General features: G+C 50.8%; 1 protein-coding gene across 2 annotated transcripts in view; it reads right to left on the bottom strand.

Annotated features, from left to right (window-relative positions):
- RABGAP1 (RAB GTPase activating protein 1) overlaps positions 1–9,258 on the bottom strand; it is a 94,706-nt gene extending 85,448 nt beyond the window's left edge. The window contains exons 1-4 of one of the 2 annotated variants that reach the window (XM_018570651.1): positions 9,071–9,258; positions 5,799–6,036; positions 3,647–3,845; positions 399–573 (exon numbers count right to left, since the gene is read on the bottom strand). In XM_018570651.1, the coding sequence (XP_018426153.1) occupies positions 399–573; positions 3,647–3,845; positions 5,799–6,036; positions 9,071–9,220 (762 nt within the window). In that variant the 5' untranslated portion in view covers positions 9,221–9,258. Of the gene's footprint in view, positions 1–398; positions 574–3,646; positions 3,855–5,798; positions 6,037–9,070 lie in introns of both variants that reach the window. The other variant, XM_018570650.1, reaches the window with a different exon arrangement.
- Positions 9,259–13,330: the final 4,072 nt, after the last annotated feature.

Genomic DNA, 13,330 nt, shown 5'->3' with positions numbered 1-13,330 from the left:
TCCCCCCTCCCCCCTCTGATCCGCCCGCGGTGACGGGCGGAGCGGACGGGGGAGGGGGGGGGTACAGCTGGCTCTGCCTCTAGATAGGCAGAGCCAGCTGTCACTCACGCAGCTGGGCGGATCCAGACATAATTGTCGGGATCCGCTTCAGCTGCGGCGTCTCAGTATAGGGAGCTACAGCTCGCGGTATACTGAGCTTAGGGTGTTGGGAGGACGCTAGTTTGTGTCCTCCCGTTACCCTAAGGAGAACTATGGGGAAAAGCCCTGACCCCCATAGTTCTCCTTTAAGGGACCTGAATGGATTTTTAAGATTTAACTCCGGAGTTTATCGTCACTCTAACCACCAAAAACAAACGCAACACCGTTCAGCTAAAGAGCAATACCCGATTACATCTTACCGCTTCCTGGATTTCACAACGGAAGACGTGTATCCTGAAGAGCTCCGCATTGTAATGACTTTCTGTAAATGCAAAGCAATCGCTCTCCGGAGTCCCATCGTGGCCTCTTACGCAAAACAGAATCTTGTATATCGGATATTGTGCAATCTCAGTGTTGGTCTGCGGGTCCAGAAGTCTATTGAGAATAAAAGAAAAAAAGGCAGACAGAAGGAATCAGAATCCTGAAGCTAACGTACAGACAGAAAACATTTGGTATGGTGTTCGTCACTGGCATCGGGCACGTTTAAAAGGAGAACTATGAGGCGGGTGATTTTCACTCAGCCTCATAGTTGGAGCCGACCTGTGACAATGAAACTGTCACACGTCGGCTCAGTAGATCGGGAAGTGAGAGAACACATACCGTCGCTCGCTTACTTCACTTCATCTCCCTGCAGAGAGCCGTGACTGTCACTCACGGCTCCCTGCAGGGATCCCCCCCTCCCCGCTCCTCCAGCGCTGACTGGCGGAACGGACGGGTGAGGGCACAGCTGGCTCTGCCTCTAGATATGCAGAGCCATCTGTCATTCACGCAGCTGGGCGGATCCAGACGTAATGAGATTCCTCTAGTGATAATAAAGATCTATATAGAGGAATCAGGACCTCCTTCCTCCTGCTGTCGACCCCTCTAGATAGGCAGAGCCGGCTGTCACTCACGCAGCTGGGTGGATCCAGACAGTAATGTCGGGATCCGTCCCGGCTGCGGCGTCTCAGTATACCGCGAGCTGTGGCTCCCTATATACTGAGCCTAGGGTAACGGGAGGACGATAGTTTGTGTCCTCCCGTTACCCTAAGGAGAACTATGGGGAAAAACACCAACCCCATAGTTCTCACAGACAAAAGCCGCCGGGACTCTGTTTACATCTGTAAAGCCAACTGTCGGCTTTACAATAGAGGCGTTTCTGGCGACTCAGCTGTCGTCAGATCACTTCTACGGGCCGAAAAACAGGACCCCCTCCCCGCCCGACACCCTCACCGTGTTTCCCAGGATCCGCTGCCCCTCCTACGGGCCCGGCATGTTGGGTGTCGGCGGGAAGCTGGGGAGGAGAGCGGCAAACGTCCATTCACCGATCTCCTCCCCGTACTATGGGACTGGAAGCGAGGCAGATTACATCACTTCCAATCCCATAGCTGTCATTGGTCGGCTCCTGAAGCCCAGCAATAAGCTATTGAAGTACAATCTGCACCCCAATAGATTATTTAGAGTGTAAAGGTGACACTAGGGGGTCTTTTGGACCTTAAAGTGGACCTGTCACTGCCAATATGCTATCACATAAGCGGCTTGTAAGCTCCCCTATGTGATAGCAATTAAAGTAAAAAAAAAAAAAAAGTTTTTTAAATTATTAAAATTAAATGTAAAAATTATTAAAAGCACGAGCGTCTTCACGTAAACACGCGTCGGGTGCGCCAACGTACGAAAACGACGATCGCGCTACACATATTGGGTATTGCCGCGCACGCAAGAGTGAGAGCAATAATTCTAGGGCCAAAATGTACACGTATCTCTAAACTGATGACCTGTAGGGGCTTTTAGGGCATCGTCTACAGACTTTTTGGGGTACTGAATTTTGTCGCCGTTTCACAGGCGTACACAATTTTTAACCTGGGCATGTTGGGTATCTATTTACTCGTTGTAACCTCATCTTTTATGTTTTATTTTTAAAAATTGGTATTTTGGGGCATTTAAGCGCATTTTTCACTATATTTGCTCCAATATGGTGCCACAGAAAAATTTGCAGTTGCCACCATTTTATTCTACAGGGTCTCGGCTTTCAGAAAATATATAATGTTTGGGGGGTTTCAAGTAGTTTTCAGACCTAAAATGTGGATTATAACATGTAAACAAAAATACATATATTTTTTTTTAAAGGTCTCGGTCAGGAAGGGGTTAAAGAACAATTGCACCTTTATTATAAAATGTAATATTACAATATGACACCTTGCACGCCCCAAAGCTGAACCCTACAAAACAGGTAAATACATAAAAGATTCTTTTTTTTTTTTTTATCTGCCATAGGATTTTTATTTCTGTCTATCCAATTCTGAGATTTATACAGCTCTGCCACACAGCACAGCCCCGTTTGGCAGGGCAGATGTCCTGCTTTGTTCTACTGCAGTTATGCAACATTTACAGGTCTTGTCCTTCCCCGGACTGCGACTGCATAGTGGAAGGAGGAACAGCAGACTGATACGTTAATCTCTCTGTCACTCTGCTCTCTCTTCCTATCAGTATGTTCCTCAACAGCACATGAGCAATGCAGCAAACCTGACTGGGGCTTGGTATTCCCAAATCTGAGCTCTTCTATGCAGGGAATTGCAAGAAGCGAGATCAGGTCATTACACTAATTGCATTAAAAAAAATACACCTAAGGGCTTGTTCACACGACGTCCGGATTGTGTCCGGACCAGAACCGTGCGCTCCTGCACCCAAAATGCATGCCAATGTATCCCTATGTGTTTTATGGGCTACGGTTCTCACGTGTGCAGTCCGGTCCGGACAGAGAAAATACTGCATGTCACATTTTGTCCGGTCCGGATACGGTCCGGAAACGCACGAACGCGTCAAAAACGCAACGAAAACGCACCGCACTGCAGCTAAAATACTGACAGCCCCACTCCCAACAAAAAAAATTATAATTTGTTTTTAAATGGAATGCATCAAAAACGCACTGCACGCATAACACCACGTCCGCAGATCTGTTCCAAATCCGGACCAGATCTAGTCCGGACATCGTGTGAACGAGCCCTAAAAGACGGGACATGGTGTGAACGAGCCCTAAAAACTATGGGCAAACTTTTTTTGGCATTAGTTCTCTTTTGGGTCACGGAAGGAAATGATGTCCTCCTGTGACCCAAAATTCAGCATATAGTAGGCTACAGCCCACTATATGCTGACAGCGCAGAGGTGCACTTCAGCTGGGAAAGATCCCGACAATCATGTTGGGATCCACCCCGCTATCTGATTGACAGCTGGGTCTGCCTCTCTAGAGCCATCTGTGCCCGCCCCCTCCCCCGTCTGTCCCTCCACTCAGCGCTGGAGAAACAGAGAGGGGAGGGGGGAATCCATGCGGGGAGCCTTGACTGAGAGTCAGTGTCTAATCTACAAGCATAGGTTTTTAGGGGGGTCCGGGGGGTTTAAGTGTTCCAGGGTAATTACAATAATAGGTGTTGTCCTATAGTTGCCTTTACATAAATAAAAAGTGGTCCCCCACCTGACAGTTCCCTCCGACACACTAGGTACAGAAAGCGTCACATCCAATGCGTTCTGGCATTGTCCTCGAAGAATGGAGATCATTCTAAGAGCTTCGACTTCGCTGCGTGGAGCATTCACCGAGGCACATCCGAGGTAGGTGAGTTGACTGAACACAACGCTGTCCTCATCAGGAAGCGGGGAGAACAATTCCGATGCGTCTGCTCCCTCTGCGAGATAGACAGAAAAGATCCGGGCTGTGTGAGGTATACATGGCATCACATACATACTCTATATCAAAAAACAGGGAGTGCAGTCCGTTATTCTACAAAACAGGAAGCATCATTTCTCTGCATGTTTGTATGTTTGATGAATCTGTGTACTCGGAGCAGGAGCCACCATTCTGCACCAAGAGGCCTATTTATAATGAGGGCGGATAAAGCTATCTGCTGGACACTGCAACGCGACTCCACACTCAGAAAATGCAGGCCGGGGTGTGCGGGCCACATTCATAAAATGCAGACCAGATAGCGCAGTCCACACTTATAAAATGCAGGCTGCGGCGTGAGGACATTCATAAATTGCAGGCTGCAGTGCGCAACACCATTTATAAAATGCAGGCCAGAGAGCACAGTCCACATTCATAAAATGCAGGCCGCAGCCTCCTAGTGTTCTCGCTGCTTCATGATTGGAGGAGAGGTCGATCACATGCCGGACAGGTCATATGAAATGTCTTCTCTTACTCATGAGTCTGAATAGCACAACGCATGTTAGTGACGCACATATTAGTTCTTGCCAAGAGCAGTTTTAGGTCAAATATGAAAGATGATGTTTGTGATAAATGGTGTTTGAAGACAAAATGTCCATCTGTCCGCTCATTTATGACACAGCTCCTGCTTATGTGTAGCAATAAAGGGCCGCCCTATGGAGTGAGAAGAAGAATGCTGAAACTTCAACCTGTTTATATTCTGCATACTGTGTGATAAGTCTCTAGATAAGGATGTTACACTGTGGGGATCGTCTCTAGATAAGGATGTTACACTGTGGGGATCGTCTCTAGATAAGGATGTTACACTGTGGGGATCGTCTCTAGATAAGGATGTTACACTGTGGGGATCGTCTCTAGATAAGGATGTTACACTGTGGGGATCGTCTCTAGATAAGGATGTTACACTGTGGGGATCGTCTCTAGTGATGTTGCACTGTGGGGATGCTCTCTAGATAAGGATGTTACACTGTGGGGATCGTCTCTAGATAAGGATGTTACACTGTGGGGATCGTCTCTAGATAAGGATGTTACACTGTGGGGATCGTCTCTAGATAAGGATGTTACACTGTGGGGATCGTCTCTAGATAAGGATGTTACAAGGGAGTTTCTGATTCATTAAGGGGCTCTCATGTGAAGGGGGGTACCACTGATGTATGGGGGGTGCTATGATGTGATGGGGAAGTTCTGTTGTAAAAGGAGGGCTTCTGATTTGAAGTCTGGCTTCTGATGACGGGGGGATCTCTGCTGTGTATGGGGGGGCCTCTGATGTGAAAGGGACTTCTGATGTATTGGGGTAGCTCTGATGTGAAGGGGGCTACTAATGTCTGGGAGAAGCTCTGTTGTGAAAGGGGAAGGGGGGTTCTGATGCATTTGGTGGTAGGCTATGATGTCAAATGAGCTTCTGATGAATGGAGGGCTCTAATGTGAAGGGGGCTTCTGATGTATGGGGGAGCTCTGATGTAAAAGGGGGGAAGGGGCTTCTGATGTATCGGAGGAGGTCTGATGTGAAAGGCGAGGGGTGGATTCTGATGGAGGGGTATACTCCATGTCTTTTTTTTTTTGCCTTGCCTGGGGTTCCCCCTTAAAATCCATACCAGACCCGTCTAGGATAAGGGTTTAGTATTGTTTGGGGTGGGACCACATGTCATTTTTTACACCTACGCTTCTTAGGTCGGGGGGCCCTCAATATTCTGCACACTTTTCAGGTGCTGTGACTGAAATAAAGGTTGGGAAATGCTGCCCTACTCCACCCAGACTAACATAAAAGTTTTGGGTTTAGATACACTTTAAAATGATGTTCCATAGACACAAATGGTAATTCATGTCGAGTAGCACTTTACTGTGATGTTGTGAAAACAAAGAATACTCTGTATAACAAGCACTGTACATAGTCAGCACTTCAGACCATTACCGTGCTGTGCTGGCTTCACCGGCAGACTCATCTCTTGCTTCTGCGGTCCTACCGTGGATGGGTTGATGGTGGAAGACGCAGACGAAGCTTCGTTAGAGGACTCATCCAGTTCCTCCTCTGGATGTACCTTGTCCATCTCCTCTGTCTGCTTGTCAGGATCTTCGGTTGGCGTGTCCATCAGAACATCTTCCAGCTCCTTCTGGAGCTGCTGCTCACTTCCGTTCCCAACGATCTAGAAATAAAACAGAACCACGAGAATGCGCCAGTTAGGTGTCATAACGATAGGAACTTCCATCCCACGTCTGGGACTCCCTGCACACCACCTTCGGCCAGCCCGGACATTACGGCATCTGCACCCGCCTCGGCACCAGCACGCATCAACCCGCCGCCACCAGCGCTCCACAACGAAGAAATCCAACCAGCCTCCACCCAGCTATCCTCGAACCTAACGGGACCCCTTCAGTACCCACGACACCACCACCCTTGCAGTTGCCCGTCCGCTCAGCACACACACTGCATTCAACACGGAGGATTCGAAAGGAGAAACTACAATCAACTCCCCATCGCAGAGACCCCGACGCCGTTGATTGCAGACGCAAGCAAACCTCATGGTGAGTTACTACACTCTCTTTTTTGCTTGACACCAGCATTTCATGCCTCATCTGTTACCTCTCTCTCCCTCTCGCCTTTAAACACCAAACGGAGTTTTGAATGACACACAAACCTCCTTCTAAGCCCCCCAGGCCTGAACACCCCCTGCCTGCAAGTGTAGTAGCGCTTTAGACCTCCTTTTTTGTTTTTCCTGAGGTGTCATCCATATGTCTCCTACTTTGGTGTTATGTATTTCAACATATCTGGCCATACGTTTCTCAAACCCCAGGTTTCTACAAGAGGCCCCTTGGGGCTCTGCCACCTCCACCATGGAGTCAGATTCCTATCCAGTATCACCCCTGAAGGCTACCGCTGTAGGAGATTGACATCCGCAGAACGGTGCCACCAGTCAGACTGATGTCAGCCCCATGATACTCGGAGATCTGGCACTTGATGTTACCAGTGGCAGGAAACTAGAGGAGCAGCTTCTGTAAAAAGGGAACATATGAGGAAACCTTTAATTCTAAGTCTCTTCTTCCTGATTATGTGAACATAGGCGACTAAAGACCAGCCCCATACTGCTGCTTTCATACAGAGGTCTAAGAGCCAGAGAGGCTGGGCAGACAATTCCATCAGAGAAGGATGGGAATAAAACAGATCGGTTCCAGGTGGAAGGGAAAAGAGGATCACTAGATCCAATTAGTCATACAGGTGGTTCTGTGCACTGGGTGCCAGCTATCCCATCGCCAGCTATACATTCTGATGAGCGCCATTGCACTGTTATGAGTTTTCTGAATCATCAATGCATTGTTATGAGTCTGAGGCCTTGTTCACACCAAGCGCGGAGCAGGTGCAGAGCAGATCGGATCAAAACTGCGTCCAATGTATTCCAATGGTATTTTTTGCTCCAGTTCACATCGCAGCGTGCAGAGCAGGTGAAAAAACTGCAGCAAGCCCTATTTTACCTGCTCTGGATCTGCTCTGGAACGCATCAAAAACGCATCAAAAACACATGCAAATGCCTGGAACCCACTGAAAGCCCATTTTAAACTTTAAAAAAAATGTTTACCGAAAGACAGAGAAACAGATCAAAAACGCGTCTAAAAGACAAGCGTGCGTGTGCAGAAACCTGACCGGACTGCTCTGCATTTGGTGTGAACAAGGCCTGAGTCTCTGCTAAGCCCCAATGCATGGTTATGGGTTTCCGCTAAGCCCCAATGCATGGTTATTCGTTTCCGCTAAGCAGCAATGCATTGCCAACGTTTCAGGAGCTGTTAAGCAGAAATCTATTTCAGAGATTCCTTAACCACTTGCTGACCGCGGTGTTACACCCCCTTCCTGTCCCGGCCATTTTCCAGTATTCAGCGCTGCGGTACTTTTGACATTTATTCCGTCATCCAACGCTGTACTGACATGAATTTTATACCATTTTTTGGGGACAGATAGAGCTTTCTTTTAGGGGTATTTAATCACCACTGGAGGGGGGTTATTTTTTACTATAACAAAAAAAGTACCCTAATTTTTTTTTTTTAAAACCTGTTTCCCTATGAAATGTTCTGAAACATTTATTATAACCCCAATTTTTGGGTAAAATATAAAAGACGGGGTCACGTCGGGTAAATAGACACCAAACGTGTCAAGCTTTAAAATTGTGCGCTGCGAGTCCCATAAGACTCTGGTAGCCTTTAGTTTTGGGTGAAAATCTGATGGCCTTTAAAAGGAGAACTATGGGGTCAGGGCTTTTCCCCATAGTTCTCCTTAGGGTAACGGGAGGACACAAACTAGCGTCCTCCTGTCACCCTAGGCTCAGTATATAGAGAGCTACAGCTCGCGGTATACTGAGACGCCGCAGCCGGAGCGGATCCCGACATCAATGTCGGGATCCGCCCAGCTGCGCGAGTGACAGCTGGCTCTGCCTATCTAGAGGCAGAGCCAGCTGTACCCGCCCCCTCCCCCGCCCGTTCCGCCAGTCAGCGCTGGCGGATCGGATCGGGGAGGGGGGAATCCAGCCCCTCCCCTGTCACGACAGGATCGAGAGGGGAGCGAACGCCGGTATCTGTTCGCTCACCTCCCGATCTACTGAGCCGACCTGTGACAGTCTCATTGTCACAGGTCGGCTAGAACTATGAGGGGAGTGGAAATCACTCCTCTCATAGTTCTCCTTTAATGTAGGTGCCAGGGAAGGAGCGAAGGGCAGGGGTAGGCGATCTCCAGCTGTGGTGCAACTACAAATCCCATTTGCAAGACTCTAGCAGCCACAGCCACGACTCCAGAGGCAGATGCATGATGGGATTCATAGTTTCCCCATAGCTGGAGGGTGAAAGTTTGGCTGCCCTTGTCCTAAAGTAAACTCCTTCGCTGCCTTGACGAACCAGCGCAAAACAAACACCGATTCCCTTATTGTGTCTCGGATCTCCTGCGTTTCTCTACACCTGCAGACGAGGTGCCGCCGCAGATCGAGTGCAGACTTGCAGCAGGAAGAGCCAAGAACAGGCTTGGCAACAGCAGAGAAACACAAACAGAACAAGTGCAGTGTGCTTATCAGCAAGGACGGCCCGGCCCCGTGTAACACAAAGCCCCGGCGTTCTCCTAAAAGAGGATTTCCTTCATTTCCTACCATACAGGCGATGTGCGGTGGTGTCACAACAGAAAAGTCACGGACACGACGCGCTCACCTTGAGCCCGGTTTTCTCGTCGTCGCTGCCGTTATTTGCAGAATGCATCTCATCCCCTTGTTGGTAAACCAGCACAAAGTCTTCGCTGTTCAGGGTGGACACGGAGTCAGAGGACACGCTGATCTTCCCCACAGAAGCCTTGTCATCCATGTTTCATGAAGGAGGATCCACACATGAATGATTCCCTACAGGGGAGAAAAAATTGTCTTTTGTTAGTGTACGAGAAATCTCTTCATTACAGATCAGGGACCGAGCGATCCAAGTACAACGTCCTCCCCGCCCGGTCATGCTGAAAGATTCAAGTGATACTGTAACAGGGTGTGTTTTGTTTTTTTTATAATACCGATAGGAGGAATAAACAAGAGACGTGTCCCGACACATACAAATGAAGTAATACGGGATCCCTGCTTCAAGTCTAGAGGTAGAGACTAGAGATGGGGTAGGGAACTCCGGCCCTCTAGCTGTTGTGGAACTACAAGTCCCGTAAGGCATTGCAAGACTGACAGTTACAGGCTTGTTGGGATATGTAGTTAAAGCACAGCCGGAGGGCCGGAGTCGCCCGCCCCTGATGTAGAGTATAACTTATAGAGGGCAGTCAGTGGTCAGTAGCCTGTCTGGGATATACAGAGTGGTGAAGTGCCCGCTTTCGGAGGCGGTCAGTGGTTACTGGTAGCTTAACCACAGCCGGAGTGCACAGGTTGCCCACCCCTGGTGACGACGACCCCTTGGCTGTAAGACGGCGACAAAATCAGACCGCCGCTGTCAGAATGTGAAGATTCTGCTCTCAGCCTCACCCTGTGCAGAGATTCCTCCGCTTGCCTGGACCACAATTCGCAGCACACTATGGCCAGTAGATGGAGCCGCGGAGCACATGAAATTGCTACAACCCCCGGCTCCATGTATTGGTCATAATGTGCTGAGGGTCTATAACGAAGACCCGGGGGGGCCACAATTTGTTCTGTTGAGATCTGCTTTTCAAATGATGAGCTCAATGAGATCTACCAAGGAAAAAACACCTCCCTCGCACGATCTGTCTCTCCTCCCTCTCCCCCCTGGCCGTCTCTCCTCCCTCTCTCCCCCCTGGCCGTCTCTCCTCCCTCTCTCCCCCCTGGCCGTCTCTCCTCCCTCTCTCCCCCCTGGCCGTCTCTCCTCCCTCTCTCCCCCCTGGCCGTCTCTCCTCCCTCTCTCCCCCCTGGCCGTCTCTCCTCCCTCTCTCCCCCCTGGCCGTCTCTCCTCCCTCTCTCCCCCCTGGCCGTCTCTCCTCCCTCTCTCCCCCCTGGCCGTCTCTCCTCCCTCTCTCCCCCCTGGCCGTCTCTCCTCCCTCTCTCCCCCCTGGCCGTCTCTCCTCCCTCTCTCCCCCCTGGCCGTCTCTCCTCCCTCTCTCCCCCCTGGCCGTCTCTCCTCCCTCTCTCCCCCCTGGCCGTCTCTCCTCCCTCTCTCCCCCCTGGCCGTCTCTCCTCCCTCTCTCCCCCCTGGCCGTCTCTCCTCCCTCTCTCCCCCCTGGCCGTCTCTCCTCCCTCTCTCCCCCCTGGCCGTCTCTCCTCCCTCTCTCCCCCCTGGCCGTCTCTCCTCCCTCTCTCCCCCCTGGCCGTCTCTCCTCCCTCTCTCCCCCCTGGCCGTCTCTCCTCCCTCTCTCCCCCCTGGCCGTCTCTCCTCCCTCTCTCCCCCCTGGCCGTCTCTCCTCCCTCTCTCCCCCCTGGCCGTCTCTCCTCCCTCTCTCCCCCCTGGCCGTCTCTCCTCCCTCTCTCCCCCCTGGCCGTCTCTCCTCCCTCTCTCCCCCCTGGCCGTCTCTCCTCCCTCTCTCCCCCCTGGCCGTCTCTCCTCCCTCTCTCCCCCCTGGCCGTCTCTCCTCCCTCTCTCCCCCCTGGCCGTCTCTCCTCCCTCTCTCCCCCCTGGCCGTCTCTCCTCCCTCTCTCCCCCCTGGCCGTCTCTCCTCCCTCTCTCCCCCCTGGCCGTCTCTCCTCCCTCTCTCCCCCCTGGCCGTCTCTCCTCCCTCTCTCCCCCCTGGCCGTCTCTCCTCCCTCTCTCCCCCCTGGCCGTCTCTCCTCCCTCTCTCCCCCCTGGCCGTCTCTCCTCCCTCTCTCCCCCCTGGCCGTCTCTCCTCCCTCTCTCCCCCCTGGCCGTCTCTCCTCCCTCTCTCCCCCCTGGCCGTCTCTCCTCCCTCTCTCCCCCCTGGCCGTCTCTCCTCCCTCTCTCCCCCCTGGCCGTCTCTCCTCCCTCTCTCCCCCCTGGCCGTCTCTCCTCCCTCTCTCCCCCCTGGCCGTCTCTCCTCCCTCTCTCCCCCCTGGCCGTCTCTCCTCCCTCTCTCCCCCCTGGCCGTCTCTCCTCCCTCTCTCCCCCCTGGCCGTCTCTCCTCCCTCTCTCCCCCCTGGCCGTCTCTCCTCCCTCTCTCCCCCCTGGCCGTCTCTCCTCCCTCTCTCCCCCCTGGCCGTCTCTCCTCCCTCTCTCCCCCCTGGCCGTCTCTCCTCCCTCTCTCCCCCCTGGCCGTCTCTCCTCCCTCTCTCCCCCCTGGCCGTCTCTCCTCCCTCTCTTCCCACGCTCTCTCAATTCAGACGCACCGCAAATCTTCAGCATCTTTTTACATGCTTCCTGCACGATGTCCTGTCCTCGCGCAGTGCTAGTGTGGCCGAATGTGTCAGGCGCTGCAGACGGGGAGGGAGCTCGGAACAGCAAGCCAACTTAGCGTTAGCTTTGCGAACGACTGGTAGATCCTGATCGACCTAAGGGGCACTAGGAATGAGTCCTGGATTATTCATATGTAAATATTAGGGCTGTGCAAATTAATGATTAATTTCTCGATTAATCGTTAATCTTTTTGATCGATTAAACATTTTTTGAAACTTTCTGCACGAGCGCCAGCCAAGGCACTGCCCTATACACATACAGCACAGCAATGTCCTATACACATACAGCACAGCAATGAAGTCATAAAATAAACTAGGATCACACTAATCCAGCACGTTATTATTCTGAGTTGCCCCACTCAAGCGGCGGCCATATTGAGTGGGGCACGTGAGATTAATAACGTGCTGGATTAATGTGATCCTAGTTCATTTTATTACTTCATTGCTGTGCTGTATGTGTATAGGCCAATGTAGTTGGATCTGTATGTGCGTTATCATTAATCGAAAATAATCGATTAAAAAAAATTTAGATTACTCGAACACGAAAATTTTAATCATTACCAGCCCTAGTAAATATCACAGTTGAGACTATTTTCCCCTATCTTAATTTTGGTTGCCCCTGTCTGCCTGACATCTTGTGTCCGGGTTTCTGCTGCCATAAAACCCGGACACAGCATTCAATACCCGGACTGTCCGGGTGAATCCTGGACAGGTGGCAACCCTAATGGGCACCGCTGGCTTTTAGACATTCACAGTGTGCTTTGCATCTCTTATTGTGATGCAATTGACTACATAACCCATCATGCATTGCTTCCAGCACGCAATGATAATGTTACATTGTTCAGATGCCGAGTTGCAGTCCAGGTTTAGTTAGAGTGCTGACACAAAGAAGTACATGAGAGAAATGTTATCAATAAGTAAGTTTACAGCCTTCTAGATGGATTTGGTTATTAGGAGTCTTAGAATTGCATGAAGTTACAGTCAATGGTCTGTCTTATATTCACAGATGGGTGCTGACCATTTAAACATATCTGGAACAAGCTGGTTTGTGAAAGAAACCAATATGTAACGATTGCGCACGTATGTCATGTGACTTTTTTTTGGGGGGGGGCTGAAAACACCACCAACAATGAAGTCCAGAGGAAGCAATTGAGGTCTTTTTGTGTCACGATAACACGTGTTTTACAAATGGGCTGTTTATCAGCGGCAGATAATACAGCCGAGTGTACTCTAATGGGAGCCGGCAAACCACATCAGAAATCCTTTTTGCCAACAGACGAAAGCATAACAAAAGTCTTATAGAGAAGCGAGATACGACAACCGATAAAGAGAATCCGGCGTGACAATAAGGAAGACATCAATAAAGATGGGCAAAGCAATGTGCGAGACGAGGCCGGTTATAGTCACAAGGCTGGATATGAAGAGTACAAGAAGTCAAACCGGATTAAAAGGAGAACTATGAGGGGGTGCTATTCACTCACCTCATAGTTCTAGCCGACCTGTGACAATGAGACTGTCACAGGTCGGCTCAGTAGATCGGGAAGTGAGCGAACACATACCGGCGTTCGCTCACCTCTCGATCCTGTCACGGCTCTCTGCTGTGACGGGGGGGCTGGATTCCCCCCTCCCCGCTCCG

This window comes from Nanorana parkeri, unplaced genomic scaffold (assembly GCF_000935625.1).
Source record: "Nanorana parkeri isolate BGI_ZX_2015 unplaced genomic scaffold, ASM93562v1 scaffold1566, whole genome shotgun sequence".
Lineage (NCBI taxonomy): Eukaryota > Metazoa > Chordata > Amphibia > Anura > Dicroglossidae > Nanorana > Nanorana parkeri.
The sequence above is the reverse complement of the archived record's forward strand: the minus strand, read 5'-3'. Positions and strand labels throughout refer to the sequence as shown.